Source organism: Dromiciops gliroides, chromosome 2 (genome assembly GCF_019393635.1).
Source record: "Dromiciops gliroides isolate mDroGli1 chromosome 2, mDroGli1.pri, whole genome shotgun sequence".
Lineage (NCBI taxonomy): Eukaryota > Metazoa > Chordata > Mammalia > Microbiotheria > Microbiotheriidae > Dromiciops > Dromiciops gliroides.
This window is the reverse complement of record NC_057862.1, coordinates 47889765-47910664: the sequence shown is the minus strand read 5'-3', so window position 1 is coordinate 47910664 and position 20900 is coordinate 47889765. Positions and strand designations below refer to the sequence as shown.

Genomic DNA, 20900 nt, shown 5'->3' with positions numbered 1-20900 from the left:
AGCATCCCATCCTCTGGGCCAGCAGAGCTCCTAGGAAGCAATACTCTGTCAGCTTAGGATGAGATGTCTGCTCTGTAGAATCTCCTGCTTTTACCATGGGCCTCTGCTCCCCTTTCCTCTGGTTTTCTAGCACCTTTGCACCAGTCTTTACTTTGTTATGGCTGAACTCAGAGGAAAGGGGATTTGTTCATGCCTCAGGCAGCATAGAAGAGGATCAGAGCATCTTAAGGAACCATTTATAGTGATGTCAGTAGCCAGTCCACTTCCCTGGGAAGGGGGGATAGAACCAGGCAGGAAAAGTTAAGAACTTAGAAGTGAGGAGAGCTTGGAACAATTGCTATTGTAGACCCTCTCTGGCCTGGTGTTGCCTCCATTTCTCCCCCAAAGCCCTTGAGAGTTAATTACATTGGCCTAAATTGCTAAGATGCTTTATTGTCTAAAATGCTTTCCTCCCAACGATTTGGCAAGGCAATGATGTGATCAAGAAGTGTTATCTTCATCAGCTGTGAGACTTGGCTCTTAGCAATACAAAGAACTCATGATGGAAAATGCTCCACGTCCAGAGAAAGAACTGTGGAATCTGAATGCACATTGAACCATATTATTTTCACTTTTTTGGTTTTTTCTTTCTTTCTTGAGGTTTTGCCCTTTTGTTCTGATTCTTCTTTCACAACAGGACTAATGTGGAACATTTTTAACATGATTGTACTGTATAACTTTTATCAGATTGGTTGTTGTCTTAGGGGGGGAGGGAGGGAGAAAAATCTGGAACTCAAAATCTTATAAATGTTGAAAACTAACCTGATATGTAACTGGAAAAAATACTATTAAGATAGAAAAAAATGACTAAAAAAGCATATTGCCCTACATGTAAAAAAAGCCTTATTTTATATTTTATGAAGAATGAGCTGCCACACAAACAAGGAATGACAAAAAGAAATAATATGAAGAATGTTATCAACATGTAAGCCAAAAAGCTGGGCAGGTCACAGGGCTGGAGACAGGGCACTGGGCAGCTCAAATCTTTGTGAGGTCAAGACAAAGAAAGGAGAGTTTCTTAAACCTTGTCCCACAACATGCTAATGGTAAGCCAGGGAAAAAATGCACAGGATGGGCAGGTATGGATGTTTTGTACATGATATCATCTGAAGCTATGCCCACATCCCAGTGAGATCATTGACCTCTTCTGCTACAGAGGTAAATGACTTATCCAAGGTCTCACTACTAGTATGTGTCACAGCCAGGACTCAAATCCCGTTTTCTGGCCCTGAGCCCAGGACTCTTTCCACTACAGTTCAGAATGTCTGTCAACCAAGTGAGGCTGTGCCAAGAGGAGAGGGGCAGGACCTGTTGCCCATTCAGGTCTTCGCAGCAGCAGCAGCAGCAGATGACGATGATGCCCCCCTCTCTAGTGCCCAGCAGGCACAGCATGGTGGCAAGAGCATCCTCCTACTGCTTTGGTCTGCTCTTCAGCAGCACCCTGGCCGAGTGCCAGTCACTACAGGTGGAAAGCTATGTAGCTGTAGCAAGAGGCTTCTACAAAGCTGATGTGGCTACCTTCTTTCCACCTCCTGCTGCTCGTGCCTCTGGGGAAGTCGGTGAGGTAAACAGGCTGACTTCCATCTGTGCCAACATAACTTCCTATGTGTGTAGACTTCCACCTCCTGCTCTACCCAACTGAGAATAATGATCAAGATAATAGCTAAGATTTACATAGCACCTACTATGTGCTAGACACTGTGCTAAGCACTTTATGAGTATTTTATCATCTGATCCTCACAACAGCCCTGGAAGATAGGTGCTATTGTCATCCCTATTTGACAAATGAGGAAGTGGAAGTTAACCCCCCATCACCTCTTGGATCACATACAAAACTCTCTGTTTGGTCTTTAACCTTTGTAACCCTCTTCCCAGTGCAGTCTTCTTGGTCTTTTTTTTTTTTTTTGGTTGTTGTTGTTGTTTTCACAGGGCAATGAGGGTTAAGTGATTTGCCCAGGGTCACACAGCTAGTAAGTGTCAAGTATCTGAGAGTGGATTTGAACTCAGGTCCTCCTGAATCCAGGGCCAGTGCTCTATCCGCTGCACCACCTAGCTGCCCCCTGTGTAGTCTTCTCACATGACACCCCTAACCAAGTACTCTTCACTACATGACACTGGCCTCTTGGCTGTTCAAACGAACAAGACCTCCCATCTCTTTACTCCGGGCATTTTCTCTGGTTGTCCCCTCATGCTTGTAATTCTCTTCCTCTTCATCTCTACCCTGCTGGGCTTCCTTCAAGCCCTCAGCTAAAATCCCACCTTCTACAGGAAAGCCCTTCTCAATCCCTCTTAATTCCAATGCTTTCCCTCTGTCAATTATTCCCTATTAATCCTGTATCTAGCTTGTCCATATTTATTTGCCTGTGGTCTCTTCCATTTAGATTGTTAACTCCCTGAGGGCAGGGACCTCTTTTTGTATCCCCAGCCCTTAGTGCAGTGCTCACACATAGTAGACATTTAAAAAGATGTTTATTGATTGATTCACTGATGCATCCAGAGAACTCTGACTGACAGTAGCGTGAGAATCCTGCTCCATGTCATGTGAATGTGCTTATGGACTTTCCCTGGGATCCATTTCAAGAAAGGGTCTCCTATCTGTGTATGTGTTCTTGGAAGAATAAAGACCCTAGAAAGTGACCTTTGTCTCAAAGCAGCAATAAGGAAGGAGGGCTTTACCTTGAATTGGTCCAGATTGCCTAAGGAAGTGACACAGGATGACTTGTATCCTCAAACTCAACTCATTGAGCTTGTGCCTGGTAGTGAGTTCTGAAAGCTCCTTCTTTCTCCATTTCCAGGAAACTTAATTGAGGAAGAAACAAGGTACCACCCCATCAAGCATCTATTGTTCTCTGTCCTTTATTCTTTTCTAACAGTTCAATGTGTGTGAATTCCATTTTCCCCAAAAGACTAAGCACTGGGGTTATAAAAAGAGGCAAAATGCAGTCCTTGCAGCTCCCAATATAAATGGGGGAGACAATAAACAAATACATGTGTACATATAAGCTACATAAAGACCTAGAAACAGAGAGAGACAGACAGAGACACAGACGGAGAGACACAGAGAGAGACACAGAAAGAGACAGAGAGAGACAGAGAGACACAGAGAGACCGAGACAGAGATGGACAGACAGACAGAATGGGGAGGAAAAAACAGAGACAGAGAGATAGAAAGACAGATAGACATGGCAAGAACCATTAGGAGATGGAGGAGGTAGGTAAAGAGGTTGTCATGGAGAGGCTGGGGAAGCTAGGTGGCACAGTGGATAGAGCACTGGACTTGGAATCAGGAAGACATCTTCCTGAGGTAAAATCTGACTTGGATGCTTCCTAGTTGTATGACCCTGGGTAAGTCATTTAACCCTGTTTGCCTCAGTTTCCTCATCTGTAAAATGAGCAAAGAGAAGAAAACCCCAGATCGGGGCAGCTAGGTGGTGCAGTGGATAAAGCACTGGCCCTGGATTCAGGAGGACCTGAGTTAAAATTTGGCCTCAGACACTTGACTCTTACTAGCTGTGTGACCCTGGGCAATTCACTTTACCCTCATTGCCCCACCAAAAGACCAAAAGACCAAAAAACAAAAGCAAAAACAACAACAACAACAAAACCCCAGATGAGGTCAGGAAGAGTAGGACATGACTGAAATGACTAAACAACAACAACAAGGAGAGGTCACCACAGCAAAAAAACAAGCCACCCAGTTTCCCCACCCAGGCTCCTTTCCTCAGAGATAACCCCTCCTTCCCATCAAGCCTCCCTCACCATCACTCCCCAGGAATGAGCAGCTCCCGCTAAAAACCTGCAACATGGTCACATTCTGGACTGCTGAGACATTCTGGGTGATAAAACACCCTGTGGGAACCCGGACCTCCCTCCATCTCTCACATGTGAACGTGGCCTGGGAGGCCCTGCTGCTTCATTCGCCCCGGTGTGAGGAGGAGGGGGAGAGTAGGAGAAAGATGAAGCTTATCTGCCGGGCAAGCAAGGCTAAGGACAAGCCAGTTTCCTTTTCTTCCTTTCTGTCCAGCCCTTAATGCCCCAGGGAGCCCTAAATTCCCAGAGGAAGATAGAAAAGAGGTAAAAGGCTTGGACTTTCCCAGAAAGAAGCAGCAATAACACAGCTAGACAAAATGGAGCCAGACATGACTTGGGAGCTTGAACCACCAGGGCAGGGGTGCTCGGATCCCCTGAGCTCACTCATCTTTCCCCTCGTCAGGGATCTGCACACTTGGACTCTCTATTCACAGCATGCTGAGTGCCCAAAACCAATGTAGCTACTGGTTCCTGTGGAAACAAAGACCTTCATTCTGATCACTGCATCCAGGTCTTGTTCCCCCATCTTGAACAAGCTAACAGAGAAGTGGCCATTTTGTTCTTTGTTGTCCTTGTTGTTTTCCCTTTCCTTTATTCCCTCAGTGCCCAGCACACAGTGGGTGCTTTATAGATGCTTACTGACTTAAATCTGCCTGTTCAGGCCTCCTGTCCTTTGTGGAATAGCTTAAGAATCAGCACCAGCAGCTGCCAAGTGGGATATTCTCCCTCAACTCTGTCCCTGAGAATTCCCACACACTTCAAGGCTCTGTTCTTTTGCTACTTCCTCCTAGGGATGAGGTCTTTGCTCTTTCCCCCCAGATGTTAGTGCTCTTTCTTTTGTTGACATTCAGTTGTGTCCAACTTTTCATGGTCCCATTTGGTTTTGTTTTTTGTTTTTTTGGCAAAAATACTGGAGTGGTTTGCTGTTTTCTTCTCCACATCATTTTACATATGAGGAAACTGAGGTACACGGGGGTTCGAGTGACTCTTGCCCCAGGGTCACACAGACAGAAAGTGTCTGAGTTTTGAACTCAAATCCTCCAGACTCCAGGGACAGCGCTCTATGCATTCTGGTGCCATCTAGCTGCCCTGCTCTCTTCTCACGAGCCCTCACAATATTTGGTACAGACTTTTCAGTTCCTTCTCTTTGTACAGTTGAATGGAGGGTCCCTGAGGGCAGGCATTGTTTCACATTTGTCTTTCCTCCATGCCTAGCCCAGTGCATTCTCCACAGATGCTTGATAAATGCTTGTCAATGGATTGAGTAATAAATGCTTTTTGCATTGGATTGGAGACTGCTGAAGTAGAGGGGCAAGAGTAGGGCTGGACACGGGGACTGAAAGACTCAGATTTAAGAAGGTTGGACTAGGTGGCTTGTGGTTCCAGGTCTAGATCCGTGACCCAAATTCCACACTCTCTGGGGGTCAGACAGACAGGTTTGGTCTAGCCCTGCTCCTGCTGGGGCCCACGTAGCCCAGAGCCACCTGGGAGCAGAGGGGGTGCTTGAGGAAGGCATGGGAGTGGTCCCAAATAAGGAGGCCCATAGGACCAAATCAGAACAAAGAACAGAAGACAGGCATCAGGAGGAAAGAGGGAGGGGGCAGGGGCGACAGCTTGAGACAGGAGCCATCAGGAAACATGCAGCAGTTAGGCACCGGGCACCAGGCACCACCTCTGTTCTTTAAAGTCTAGCAGTCTGGCAAAGAAGATCTAATCCATCACAGGTCCGAGTATGTCAGGGTGTGTGTTCCAGGTCTGAACGGACCCCAAGACCACTGCAGTCTTTTCAGCATGACTGCTGTGACAAAGGATTCAGAGCAGGAAGAAACCTCAGAGAGATTATCTGGTCCTGGGGTCCAGAAACAGGAAGCTACTTGCTTAAGGTTACCCAGGTAATCAACGGAAGGGCTAGGATGCGACCACATTCTTTGACTCTAACTGCATTATACCGCAAAACAAAAGTATTCTCTTCTCTGGCCACAGGTACAGGGACACACAGACACAAGACACCACCACCTCCCACTAACGCTGATTCAAAAGCCAGTGTTTGTGCTTCCTCTTTTCATCTCCGCACATTCCTGGATTCCAAGGACTTGACCCCTCAGTATTTATTGCTCCTGTGGTTCCCCAGAGCCCAGGTACTCACCTTGCTTTTCATATTGTCCTCTAATTTTCTTTGGACTCTTGTTTTCAACCTCTATTATTTTACACACCCAATATTCATAGCTCTGGTCAGCATACCTCTAATATCTATACCTCATGAAGAATATTAAAGAATATATGGGGGGGGGGCAGCTAGGTGATGCAGTGGATAAAGCACCGGTCCTGGATTCAGGAGGACCTGAGTTCAAATCTGGCCTCAGACACTTAACACTTACTAGCTGTGTGACCCTGGGCAAGTCACTTAACCCTCATTGCCCTGCAAAAAAAAAGACAAAAAAACAAAACAAAAAAAACCCCATAAAGTATATATGCACCCCTAGGACTCATTATTGTCTACCCACAACCACCCCAAAGTACTCACGCTATCACAAAGGCCAAGGGTTTGGAGCCATTCTTTTGGCTGGGCAGGTTGATGGCCCCATGGAGCGTGATTATGATGATTTCCTTTTGGGCCGGCGCCAAGTGGCCATAGGTGGTCTCTGCATGGCGGAAAGCTTCTTCAAGGGGCAGGGGGGGCTCTGCCACCTGCCAAGAGAGCCAAGAGAAAGAGATATTAATTTTATAGCCAGCCCATTTCTATTCCAACTGGCTCCACCATCTCTTCTCACCTGATTCTCTCTTCCTTTGGGACTGAGTTTACTCTTGAGTTTTGGCTTAAGCTGACCCCTCAAATTCAAAATATCCCAAACTTTACACTTGTCAAAAGGGAAAAATATAATACTATACTCTGTGTTGTGGGCACAGGTGTGTCAGAAGCAATTATAATTAATTTGTCATTCTTCTAATCCAAGCTTTATTCTGCTTAGGGAGAGAAATTTCCAAACTGACAAGGTCCCCATCATGTCCTTGAAAATCTAACAAGTCAAATTGCAGTCCCAGTTTTTAGGATCTTTGAACAAAACTGAATTTTTACCATATGAAAAAAAAGCACACCCAGAGTTACAGAGCTCAGGGGAATGTGAAAGTCCATTTAACAGTTGGCTTCCCCATTTGAACAATAGTCACAAATCATTTCTTAAAACCTCTCGGTCCATCTTTGCTTGCTCCCATCACAAAGTTTACTCCTTTCAGATGGTCAAAGATGATCTCAAGAGGTCTCAGAGTCTGATCATATCAGTCAAAGTGACTTAATCGAGGACTCCGTGCTCTTGTCCAATCACTTCCCTAGTTACTTATTGAAACGCTTTCCTTAATAATTTCTAAGAGGGAGCAGGCAGGGCCTTTGTCTGCTTCCCTGATCTCACACCCAGCTTCCAATTTCTAACGCTCAATTTAATATCCTTTCAGTCACTCAGATTCAAAACCTTCAAGCATTATTTCATGCTTCTCTTTCCTCTTGTTCCACCAGTCAGTCACATGCCAAGTTCTGTCAAGCCATCTCAGTAATGGATGGTTGACTTTGAGTTCCTTGCTTGGTGAAAAAGCATACATGCCTGCCTGTATGCCACACAATTTCCTGAAAAGTTGTTGTGCCACTTAGAATTTTGAAAACTGGAATCCTAGCACTAGAGATACTAGCTAAGCTTCCTCTTTTGTGGAATTACAGAATGTTAGATCCTTGAGGGCAGGGGATATTTTGCATTTATATCTTTATTTTCATGGTGCCTTGTACATGGTGGATGTTCCATAAATGCTTGTTGAATTGAACTGAATACTACAATGAATCCTTTTTTAAAGGGAAAACATTTTCTGTATTGTATATGAGAGAAAGAGAGAGAATGAGAGAAATCCAGAGGAAGAGAGAGAGAGAGAGAGAGAGAGAGAGAGAGAGAGAGAGAGAGAGAGAGAGAGCCTCTTGAGGGTGTAAAGAATTAATTGTTATTTGAGGTTTTTATGACCCCATCTTGTGGCTAGGATTAAAAAAAACCAACCAACCAAACAAACAAACAAAAAAACCGACCTCAGTTTGCACTGGCCTGGGGCTCCACAAACAGCACAGTGCTCCACCCACTGGTTGTAGCTGTCGCCATGGTGCTGGCACCTCATGTCATCACCACTCGCCAACGCTATATGAGCTGGCAAAATTATAATGATTGGAAGCCTAGTGAGGGCAGTCATGTGACTGTCAGAGCGGCCAGCTAATGGTTGGGGGCTGCTGGGGTTTGCAGGGGAAGGGGAGGAGAATTAGCTATTCTAGCTGGAAGCTGGAAGGCGACAGGAGTGTATTCTCAGCTGATTCCTGGGCGGTGGTATTTTTTCAGGTATTATAATTTCCCTTTCCCCATTTTATTTCCTTTCCCTTGATCCTACTGACTCGCTGTTTGTGTTTTTTTTTTTGTTAAGTTCGTTCTTGTAAAATAAATCCTGTTCTGTTTTGAGGGAGGCTGAGCTCGTCCCTTCCTTGCCTCAATATTGTGGCAAGCCACTTAGCTAACACTCCCCAATTAAAAATTGGTCCCCACAAGGGCAGAGACTGTCCTTTCAAAATTTTCTACTCTGATCACCTAGTATAGTACCTTGTATGTAGTAAGAGCTTAATAAATAATTATTTTTTTTCTAATAGAAAGAAGCATTTATTAAGCATCTAATATGTATCAAGTAAACACTAGGAAAACATATAGAAGCAAGACAGAGCCTTCTGTCAAGGAGCTCACATTCTAATTAAGAGTTAATAATTATTAAATAGAATGTCTCTTTTCTGCTCCTTCCTTTCCATTACCAATGATACCATTTTGGCCTAACTCTATCTAGAGAAGAAAAATCTTTGGTTTCTCTGTCCTGGTCTTTCTATATTCCACTGGATGTCTATTCCCTAGTCATTCTGTCCATCTTAGTTGAAATCTTTTTCTCCTTTCCTGACAACCCCTCCTCTAGGCCTCCCTCTCCCCAATCTGAACAATTTAAAGCTGGAAACTTCTAGGTTAGAACTTGGGTTTCCTCTAGTTCATGGTAGAAAGAGCCCTTGGTCTGGAGTCAGAAAGGCTGAGCTCAAACTCTACCTCTGACACAATGTCGGTCACCTTGGGTAAGTCACTTAAGTTTCCTTAGCTGTAAAATGAGAGGACTCTGAGGTCCCTTCCAGCTCTTATCTAGGATCCTGTGATCCTTTAGAGCCTTCCCTTAAACCTACCAAGTAAAAGGTCCAATTGCTTTCAGGACTGACCAGATCAACTAATTCTTCCAAGATGTAGTTCTGTTCTAGCAATGGACGCCAGAAGTAATCTCACCCTAGTCTGTTGTGATAACATCCTAACCAGTCTTTTTGTCTCCAGTCTTTCCCCATCCTGGTGCTAGACTCTAAAGCATCCCTTCAGTCACTCTCCCCACCTCCCATTCCCCCATACTGCCATAGCCATATATATGTACACGTGCATCCGTGTGTCTGTGTGTGTCTGTGTGTGTAGAGAAAGAGAGGAGGAGACAGAGAGAGATACAGACACACACAAATAGAGACAGATGCACACATAGAAAGGGATAGAGACACAGACACACACACAAAAAGAGAGACAAGAGAGACAGACACACATACAAAGAGACAGAAACAGACAGATACACACAGGAAAGAGACAGAGAGAGACAAAGAAACAGAGAGAGACAGAAAGACAGACACATACAAAAATAGAGAGAGACACACAAAGAGATGAGAGACACACACAGAGAGACAGAGAGAGACAGACAGACACATATATACAGAAAGAGACAAACACACACAAAAAGACAGATGCACACACACACGCACAGAAAGAGACAGAGAGACAGATAAACACACAGAGAGGCATAGAGAGAGACACACACACACACAAATAGAGAGACAGACAGAGACAGAGAGCTAACTTGGGTGGACCTCTAAGGTCCCCTTTAGCTCTGAATTCCTAGGACCCTAGGAAAGAATGACAAGGAGGGCAGACCACCTGAAGCCGTGACTTATTACCTTGAAAGCAGAGTTAAGTAAAAGATTTCCATGGCAGGTTCAAGGCAATAATGGAAGAAATTTTGAAAACTGCCAAATGAATTGATAGAGACAGTAATTGTTAAAGCAGCTCAGAATGGGGAGAAATCACAAGGAATTGAACTGGACCTTGAAGGATAGTCAGGCCTTAAATAGTGAGAGGGAAGGGCATTCTGGGTAAACAATAGAATGAAACTAGCAAAGGGGAAAGGGAAGGGAACAAGCATTTTCTATAGTGACTACAACTGCTAGGCCTGCTTCCCAAGTACTTTACAAAATATTATCTTATTGATCCTACAAGCCTAGAGAGGTAGGTGCTATTATTATCCCCAACTTTTATAGTTTGGGAAACTGAGGACAGGTGGAGGTCGAAATAACTTGTCCAGGGCCATATACTAGTATAGTGTATGGGGGCTGGATCTGAACTCAGGTCTTTCCTGATTGCAGACTAGGTGCCCAGGGGCAGAATGTGGGAGAATTTCAGAATCTCAAAACAGAAAGGAATTTTAGAGGACTTGTCTTTGTGTTTCCATTGCATAGTCCCTTGTACATGGTAGGTGCTTATTATATGAATGAATGAAGTGAATGAATGACTGAATGAATGAAAATGAATGAGTGAATGAATGAATGGAATGAATGAAAATGAATGAGTGAATGAATGAGTGAGTGAATGAATGAAATGGAATGAGTGAATGAATGAGTGAGTGAATGAATGAATGAATGAAAATGAATGAGTGAATGAAATGAATGACTGAAATGAATGAGTGAATGAATGAGTGAGTGAATGAATGAAAATGAATGAGTGAATGAATGAGTGAGTGAATGAATGAATGAATGAAAATGAATGAGTGAATGAATGAGTGAGTGAATGAATGAAAATGAATGAGTGAATGAATGAGTGAGTGAATGACTGAATGAAATGAAAAGGAAATGAGTGAATGAGTGAGTGAGTGAATGAATGAATGACTGAAAATGAATGATGTGAATGACGAGTGAGTGAATGAATGAATGAATATATGCCTAGAACACCCCTACCTGAAAAGAATTCCCTCTACAACATCCCCAGTACATGGTTATCCAACCTCTACTTAAATATTTTCTATGTAGGAGAACTTACTACCTCCCCAAGACAACTCATTCATCTTTTTCATGGCTTTAGTTGTTAGGAAACTTGAGCTAAAGTCCGCTTCTTAGAAAACACCTTTTCTCCATTGTTCTTACTTTCAAATCTGTTGAGGCAAACGTTACTGTCCACCAAAGGCCTCAAGACTCATCAACAAGGTCATCTACTTCAACCCCCCTCAATTTACAAAAGGCAAGAAAGGGAGGTAGGGCTGAGCAGAAGGAAATAGAGCCTTGTATGTGGAATCTGGAAGACATGGGTTCAAATTATACCACAAACCACTTATTTATTAGCTGTGTGACCCCTCTGAGTCTCAGGTTCTTCCTCTGCAAAATGGGGGATAATGATAACTCCCTACATCATATAATGATTGGGTTTAAATGTGATAGTATTGTCAACCACTTGACAAGCTATAAATCAATATATCAGTGTGAAAATTATTACAACTATGGCTCAAAGAGGGGAGATTACTTGCCCAAAGTCATTGCTTAGGGGGCAATTAAACTTTAGTGAGAGATTAGGTTAGAAAGAAAGATAGGGTCCAGTTTGCAGAAGGCTCAGATAAGAGTTTTGGACTTTATTTACAGGCAATAGGAGCTATGGAAAGTCTTTGAGCATAGGCATGATCAAACCTGTGCTTGCAGAACCTGGGTGTGGTGACGATATAATGGAAGGGAGAAAGACTAAAGGAAAAAAGGTGTTAGGAGGGTCTTGTGATTTTCTACAATGCTCTTTTAATAGATGATGACCTAGATTGAGGTAGTACATATATAGAGTCAGACAGACCTGGGTTCGAATCTGGCCTCTGATGATTATTTTCTATGTGGCCATAGTTCTCTGAGCCCCAGTTTGCTCATCCCATAAAATGAGGATAAGAAGAACACACAACATCACAACGTCACTGTAGTACACTTTGTAAATTTCACAGCTTTGCCTATTATAGCTTTCCCCTAAATGTCAGTTTTGCTGGAAGAGGGGAGCAGTGAAAGGAGGTAATTCCCTTTCATCACCCCATTATCCTGAAACCACATGATAATGAATTCGAAGGACAGTTTCTCTCATCAAGTAAGATGCTATAGTTAAGAGCACTTTTTCAAAACAAGGTAAGATGTAAATGTCAGCTATTACTATTAACTATTAATTATTATCATTAATATTAGTTTGTTCTTTTCATCTCTTTTGATGATGGTGATTATACCTTGACTAATTAGCCCTGGGAGAGGAAAAGAGCAGGCAGGCTGGGTTGTGTCTCACCCGTTAAGAGACAGGCTTTTTTCCCACAGTGACCTAACCCCCAACCCTGAGGATGGGACCTGCCCTAGTCAAATTTCCACATGTATCAGGGCCCACTTGGTCTAATTCCATCCGTAGGGAAACCAGTGGGAGGCCTCTGCCTCCTTCTCATCATTAAATGGCATCAGAAGATGTGATAAGACAGAGAGAAAAGCTTGAAGCTGGAGGCAGGCGTTAGGATAGAATTGAGTTTGTTCTTGTCTTGGACCCCCTGCGACCCTTAACTTCATCCACATGGACAAGACCCAATCCCTCCTCCTCTCCAATTAAATCTTTGATTCTCTATGGCCAAGTCTAGTGTGACCAGGGCCCAGACTCAGGCTCTGCTCTATATTCTTGGTCTGTTGGTCTAGGGGAGACCGGGCATGGCTACTTCACTCATGGCAGGGCTTTTCGATCCCTAGATGGCACATTGGTCACTATACCTCAAGGGCAATGTTGGATGTTAAGCCTGAGAGGGATCTTAAAGAGATAATCTAATTCCAGGGGTATGTAAGATGGGTTCACAGGTCCCTCAAGGGGTTCCCTGGATGGATTTCAAGGTATCCACAAAACCTGGATAAGAAAAAAAAATACATCTTTATGTTCAATCACTTCTAACTGAAATTTAGCATTGCCTTCAAGTATTTAAAAACATTATTCTGAGAGAGGGTCCATAGATTTCTTCACATTGACACACACCAAAAGGTGTGTGTCCATCTAATTCCATCTTATCTAATTCAACCAAACTCATTTTACTTATGGGGAAAACTGAGGACAATAGAAAGAAAAGGGATTTTCCCATGACACCACCATCTCGTTTCATTGCAAAGCTAGGTCCAAACCCAGGGCTCTATTCTCCGGCTAGTGGTGTTCTCTAGACCAAGCTGGGGAAGGCCCCCATCAAGGAAAAGGAAGGTGACATTAATACAGGGAAGAAAGAATGAGGAGAATGACTTTTTGAGATAAGAGGACAATATGTGCACAGGCTCCATGTGTGGATGGCTACTGAGCAGTTCTAAAAGGGGACCTCAAACAAACCCAGGCACAAGGATCTGGACTCCCGAGGCAGAAGGAATTGGAGGAGCAATCTCAGGATATCTTATTTGGGGGTAGCCTCATAGTACTTAACTCATGGCAGTCCAAACTAGGAGTATTCCCAAACCTAGAAGAAGGAAATCCCTAGAAGAGCTCCTTCATAGTTTCTGAGGAGAGTGTGGCTTTTAGAATGACATCCCTGTCCTGTGAGGGGGCATCGAGGAGACGTGACTGTGAGAAACCAGGATTGGGAGAGGCAGCTAGGTAGCACAGCCGATAGCGCCACCAGCCCCTGGATTCAGGAGGACCTAAGTTCCAAATCTAGGCCTCAGACACGTGACACTTACTAGCTCTGTGACCCTGGGCAAGTCACTTAACCCCAGTTGCCTGAAAAGAGAGAGAGAGAGAGAGAGAGAGAGAGAGAGAGAGAGAGAGAGAGAAGAGAGAGAGAGAGAGAACGAACCAGGATTGGGGCTGAAGGGCCTTATGGTTGAAGCCAGGAAGCACTACTGGGGGGTGTAAGTGACTCCCCCTAGAACAAAGGTTCTTCCCTCATACAGCAATCTTTTAAAAAATAGTATTTTATTTATTCCAAATATGTGTAAAAATAACTTTCAACATGCATTTTTGGAAAGATTATTTCCAAATTTTTCTCTCTTCTTCCCTCCCCACCACTCCCCCAAGATGGTAAGCGATCTGAGGACAGGCCAAACATGCAAAACATAGAAATATATTTAATGTGATTGTACATATATATAACCTATATCAGATTGCTTGCTGTCTCGGGAAGGAAGGAGGGAAGGGGAGAGAGGGGAGAAAAAAATTTGGAACTAGAAATCTTAGAGAAACAAATGTTGAAAACCTATCTCTTCATGTAACTGGAAAATAATAAAATACTTTTGTGATGAAACAAAAACAAAAAAATCATGCAAAACATTTTCCCCATTAGTCATGTTGTAAAAGAAGAAACAGAACAAAAGGGAAACCCTCCAAAACAACAACCAACAACAACAACAACAACAAAGGTGAAAATAGCATGCATTACATCTGTGTTCAGACTCCACAGTTCTTTTTGAATGTGTGGAGAACATTTTCCATCATCAGTCTTTTGGGATTGTCATGGATCATTGAACATTGTATTGCTGAGAAGACCTAAGTCCTATCACAGTTGATCACACCACAGTGTTGCTGTTATTGTGTACAATATATCTCCTGGTACTGCTCACTTCACTCAGCATCAGTCCACTGAAATCTTTCCAGGTTTTTCTGAAATGTCTGCTCATCGTTTCTTATAGCACAATAGTATTCCATTACATTCATATACCACAATTTGTAGTCATTCCCCAGTTGATGGGCATTCCCTCAATTTCCAAACTTTTCAACCACAAAAAAGCTGCTATAGATATTTTTGTACCTGAAGGTCCTTTTCCCTAGTTTACTTTGATCTCTTTGAGATACAGACCTTGTAGTGATATTACTATATCAAAATTTTTTAAAACTGAAGGTTAAAAAAAAAGGAAGTCCATTCTCCAACTCCAATAGCCTATTTCCTCATCCCTTTGTCTGCTTCCAGGGTGCTCTCCACTAAGTTAAGTCCTTCCTGGCTTTCAGCTCTCTACTTCAAACCAGGTGGACTTCATGGGGTAACTCTGCTTTCTAGCTTTCACTGAGGAAATCTGGCAGCTCCTGTGATTCTAAGTCATCTTGTCTTTGCCTCTTGCGTGAGTGTGTGTGTGTGTGGGGGATTCCTTCTGCCTCTCCTGTTCATCGTTGATGGGTGTAGGTGTGATCTCATGGTGACAGAATGCCTATTCTAGGTCCCTAGACATGCTCAGACCTACCATAGCTATCCAGTTAATTGGTGATTAAATCCCTATCAACCACAAATCCTAGGGAGAACTTCTCCAGGTAGGACTAATTTTTCCTCTCCCTTGCTTTCTCACCCTTTCTCCTTTCTCCCCACTCTCTTTTCATTTCTCTCCCTGATATCTCTCTAATTCTCTCTCCTCTGTCTCTCTTTTTCTATCTCTCTATCTCTAACTCTTTCTTCCCAGTTCTCTCAATCTCTGCCTATCTTTCGTCTCTCTTTTCATGTCTATACAGACAGACCTTTCCTCCTTTCAACAACCCTTAGAGATGAGAAGAGCAAAGCTTCTAATTCTAAAGATAAAGAGATTAGCCCAGTGATTTGCTCAAGGTCACACGGGTAGCAGGTGGCAGAAATTGAGGCCTTAAAATCTAGGTTTCTTGATTCTAAGTTCAGAGCTATTTGCCCTCTGGGGGAGGGGGTGGCAACTAGGTGGTGCAGTGGGTAGAAGAGAGAGTAGGTTGGTGACTGCACAGCCCTCCCTCACTTAAATCCCATTCACTGCAAGTAGTGACATAACCTCCTGATGTCATGGTCCTCTTGGAGAATAGAAGACAAACAACAGCAATGCCCAGGAGGGACTCTGGAAAGTGCTGCACATCCTTCCTTTGAAATGTCTCTCTGTCTTGTGACAAATGGATTCTTCTCTTACCTCAAGTGGAAATGACCTGAACAGAGCTCTAATTAGGAATGCCAGTGCCTGGGTCAAATTCATTTAAGGACCAACAGTACACAGGAAGGCAGTGCACTCTAACTGGATGTAGTCATGCTGGATAGTGCCCAGGAGAAGGTAGGCGGCTAGTGAGGGGATAAAGGAGGCTGATAGGATTGTTGTAGCTGAAGGTGGGCTCTGAGAGAAGGGTGAGATATTCATGGCACTCCATGATATATAAACCACCAGGGAACTGAGAAAGGGAGCAAAAAAGTATAATACCCCCACAAATATTGGCACCCTGGGAAAAGTCACATTGCCCCACCCTAGTTCTGGCTCTCTATGTGTTTAATGAGTATATATGTAAACTATTACAAAACTGTAAGATGAGACTGAAGAGGTAAGGCCTCAGAATGGAATAAGTCAGTACTAGATCTAAAGTTTGAATCCTGTCTCCGACCCTTATTGCCTGTGTGACGTTACACAAGATCATACTCCTACTCTAGATTTCATTTCCTCCTCCATGAAATAAAGGGATTGGACTAACTGCTTTCTAAGGTCCCTCCCAGCTCTGTATTCCTGTGATCCTAGAAAAGAAACCCACTTCCCTGATGGGAAGATCATCATCTTGAGATTAACACTAACTAGTCTGAGGCTCTCTAGAGAGGGAGGGGCTGGTGTAAACTGTTAATTGGACCCTGCCTCTCTTAGTCCAGGATGTGGAAACACCAACTCTGTAGGGTGGAAAACAGAATTAGGTGGGAGGTGCCCCAGGGGTGAAGAGCTAAGAAGTTAGAAGCCTGCTCTCAGCCCCAGGAAGAAATGCTTACATAGAGCTGATTCTGAAGTCTTAGGACCAAAGCTTAGACATTGGAGGCAGGTAAACCAAGCCCAGGTTTAGGGAAGCCAATGAGAAGAGCTGACATATCAAAAGCATTCTACATCCAATATCTCATTTGAGCCCCACAGTGAAAGGAAAGCAGATTGGTCCTAGAGGCAGGGCACCCAGGTACAAAGACCACTTCTGATGCTTGATACCAGGGAGATCTTGAAAAATCACCTCAATTGACTGGTCTCAGTTTCCCCATCTAAAAATGAGGGGAGGTGGAAGAGATGGGCTCTGAGGTCCCTTTTTGAGATCCCCCTAAGTTACTTAAAGATGTGGAAGCAATAATAAAGGTGCATGTGAATAGAGTAGTCCACAGCATTCTCTAGTGTGACCCTCAGAGCAAGCCTGTGCTGTCATTCTCCCTTTTCTATAGATGTCCTGCACTTAATAGGGGCTTAAGGGTTACTTGTTGATTGAGGAGGAAATTGGGAGCTCAGAATGGAGAATTAATCTGCCTAGAGTTATGTAGCAAGTAAGTGTGTGGGGCAGGACAGGACTCACACTCAGATTTAATTCAAACTCTAGTGCTCTCTCCACTATGCCATAACAACTCTTACTGGAGATTGGGGCACAAAGCAGTTGGTTATGTGGCCCAAGGTATAACCGCCAGGAAGAGAATGTGACCCACATGTTCTGATTCTCCATCCAGGGGTCTTGTCACAGTAGCAGTTACCAGGTAGGGGTGGTGAAGATATGGGGTTTCTTTGTTAATTGGGGGATGGGCTTTGTTTGGGATACGTGTTATTAAGCACATGCTAGGCAAAGGTCTTAGTGAGCCCCTGTCAGTTATCTTATTTCACCATTGCCAAGTGGCTGGGGAGCCTGGGGAAGATGAGGACATGGCACCCCCAACATAAGCCAGCAGATTAATCAGCTAAGCCAAAGGAAGTGGAAGGCACGTAGAGTGAGATCCCTGAAGAAGCATCGAAGATGTCACTGTGGGCTGGGAGACCTTGAAGACGGAGCACCCACCCCACACTTGCAACTTAGGGCCCTGAGTACCAGTGACCATTATGACCGGAGGGGAATGGCCCAGCAGAGCGGTGGGAAACATGTCTGTATATGAGACAAGCTAGAGCTGACCAGTTCAGTTCAATTCAATAAGCATCTACGGCGTGCGAGGCACTGAGGATACAATGTGGATAGAACAGCGGCCTTGGGAACAGGAAGATGAGAGCGAGTTCAAATTCTGCCTCAGATGCTTGCTAGCTGTGTGACCTTGGCATTCAGCCTCAGTTTCCTCATCTGGAAAATGAGAATAATAAAAGTACCCTCCCACACATGAGGATCAAATAAAATAACACATGTAGATCCCTTTGCAGATTTTAAAAGCCTCATATAAATGCACTGTTATTATGATACAGGGCCCACCCTCTGGACCTCAGAGAATCATTGTCTGTAGTCTGAGTAGGGAAGAGAAGGGGAAAGGACGTGTGCTAAGTACTTTACACACAAATGTATGTATGCATGTATATACGTATATATAAAGGTATATATGTATATAAATGTGTATATACAAATATGTATATCTGTATATCTTTATATATTATATTAATACCTAATTAGTTCTTAATATATACATATATTATATATAGATGATATATTTTTGTTGTTGTTGCATTCATGTTAGATGCTTCATGACCCCATTTGAGGTTTTCTTTGAAAAGATATAGAAGGGGGGCGGCTAGGTGGCACAGTGGATAAAGCACCAGCCCAGGATTCAGGAGTACCTGAGTTCAAATCCGGCCTCAGACACTTGACACTTACTAGCTGTGTGACCCTGGGCAAGTCACTTAACCCCCATTGCCCCACAAAAAAAAGAAAAAAAGAAAAAAAAAGAAAAGATATAGAAGGGGCAGCTAGGTGGCGCAGTGGATAGAGCACTGGCCCTGGATTCAGGAGGACCTGAGTTCAAATCCAACCTCAGACCCTTGACACTCACTAGCTGTGTGACCCAGGGCAAGTCACTTAACCCCAATTGCTTCGCCAAAAAAAAAAAAAAAAAGATGTAGAAATAGTTTTCTATTTCCTTCTCCAGCTCATTTTACAGATGAGAAACTTAGGCAAAGAGGGTGAAGTGACTTGCCCAGGGTCACACAGCTAAGAAGTGTCTGAGGCCAGACTTGAACTCATAGAAGAGTCTTCCTGACTCCAGGCCCAACTCTCTATCCACTGCACCATGTAGCTGCCCCTTGTCCAAGATAGACAGATAAATAGATAAAACAGTATACACATACATATGGTATATAGCTGGTGTGTGTGTGTGTGTGTGTGTGTGTAGACTCTCAAGGATAGAACTGATCAGGCTGACACTTAACTGCTGATACTCCACATTCAGAGCAGCTAAATAAGCCTCTGAGAAGGCAAATGTTGGCCGGGGCACAGGACGTGTTGCTAAGCCGAGTACTCACAGCAGCTCTTCCCTGGGCAGGGATCGCTCCCCTATTTGAGTGACAGAACAAATGCCTCCTTCCCCCTCCCTTCTCCCCCACCCGCCCTAGCAGGTGTCATCAGCAGTAGCCGAGGTGTTAATGAAAGTCCAGATTGCTGGGACTGCCTTCCTCCTGAGGGGCCTCATTTGTAAGGCGATGGCTCCCCTTGCTCCCTCCCCTCCTCCTCCTCCTCCTCCCCAGCTCTCTGGCTCTAGGATGGAGGCTGGGGCAGATGGCCAGCCAGAATCTGAAGCCATCACCAGTGAAAGCTGGGCTCACGCACGTCCTCTGTCCTCTCTCACAGGCTTAGGGAGGTCTGAACAGCAGAGGAGGGAAATAGAATAGGGACACGGGAACAGAGAAGAGATGACTCTTGGCTTAGCTTTTCTTTTAGGGGAGGGGAGTAAAGGTGGTACAATGAATAGAGTGCCCGACCTGGAGTTAGGAAGACCTGAGTTCAAATCCAGCCTCAGACACTTACTAGCTGTGTGGCCCTAGGCAAGTCATTTAACCCTGTGCCTTAGTTCCTCATCTGTAAAATGAGTTGGAGGAGGAAATGGCAAAACCACTCCAGTGTCTGCCAAGTGTAAAGAATTAATTGTTATTTGAGGTTTTTATGCCTCGGCTCGAACTGGCCTGGGGCTCCGCAAACCGCATGGTGCTCCACCCACTGGTTGTAGCCGTTGCCAGGGCTCTGGCACCTCACGTCATCACCACTCGCCAACGCCTACATGGCCTGGCAAAATTATAATGATTGGAAGCCTAGTGAGGGCAGTCATGTGACTGTCAGAGCGGCCATCCCTATTGGCTGGGGCGGTGTGGGGGGTTTCTAGGTTTGGGGGAGGAGAATTGGGCATTTGAGGTGGAAGCTGGAAAGTGACAGGCGTTCTGCTGCGTATTTCAGCTGAGTTCCTGGGCGGAGGTATTTTTTCAGGTATTATAATTTCCCGTTCCCCATTTTATTTCTTTTCCCTTGATCCTACTGATCCTGTTTGTGTTGTTTTTTTTTAAGTTCGTTCTTGTTAAAATAAATCCTGTCTGTTTTGAGGGAGGCTGCTGGTCTCCTTCCTTGCCCCAGTATTTCGGCGAGCCGCTGAGCTAGCACTCCCCAATTAAAAATTGGTCCCCACACAAGAAAACCTCACATGGGGTCACGAATATAGCCAGACACAAATGAAACAACTGAACAACAATGACATATATTATATATATATAAAACACATTTTACATTAATATAATTATACTTATAAATATATATAATTATATACACACATATATATGAATATTGTCATAGTGAATAGAGAGCCTGCCCTTGGAGCCAGCAGCCTCTGAGCATATTGTCTGCATGATCCTGGGTAAGTCACCTTAGCTCTCAGGGCCCTAGACAATTCTCTAAGACTGTAAGTTATACAAGTTATTGCCCTGCATTGGTAAGAGAGTTTCCATATGGAGGTAATGGGGAGTCAGTGTCCTGTATCATTAAAATTGCAGGTCTAGTCTATCCCTATCTAAATCCATATGTTACATATGTGTGTGTATGTAATCTTGCCCTTTTTTTCTTTTGGCAGGGCAATGAGGGTTAAGTGACTTGCCCAGGGTCACACAGCTAGTAAGTGTCAAGTGTCTGAGGCTGGATTTGAACTCAGGTCCTCCTGAAATCAGGGCCGTGCTTTATCCACTGTGCCACCTAGCTGCCCCAATGTCATCTCTCCTGATATGATGTAAG

At 44.0% G+C, this 20900-nt stretch overlaps 1 protein-coding gene across 1 annotated transcript in view; it reads right to left on the bottom strand.

Moving 5' to 3' along the window:
- The window catches only part of CCDC33 (coiled-coil domain containing 33), a 248658-nt gene that overhangs the window by 181089 nt on the left and 46669 nt on the right, over nucleotides 1-20900 (bottom strand). The window contains exon 3 of the mRNA XM_043980303.1: nucleotides 6374-6537. Within this exon, the coding sequence (XP_043836238.1) occupies nucleotides 6374-6537 (164 nt within the window). The remainder of the gene's footprint in view (nucleotides 1-6373; nucleotides 6538-20900) is intronic.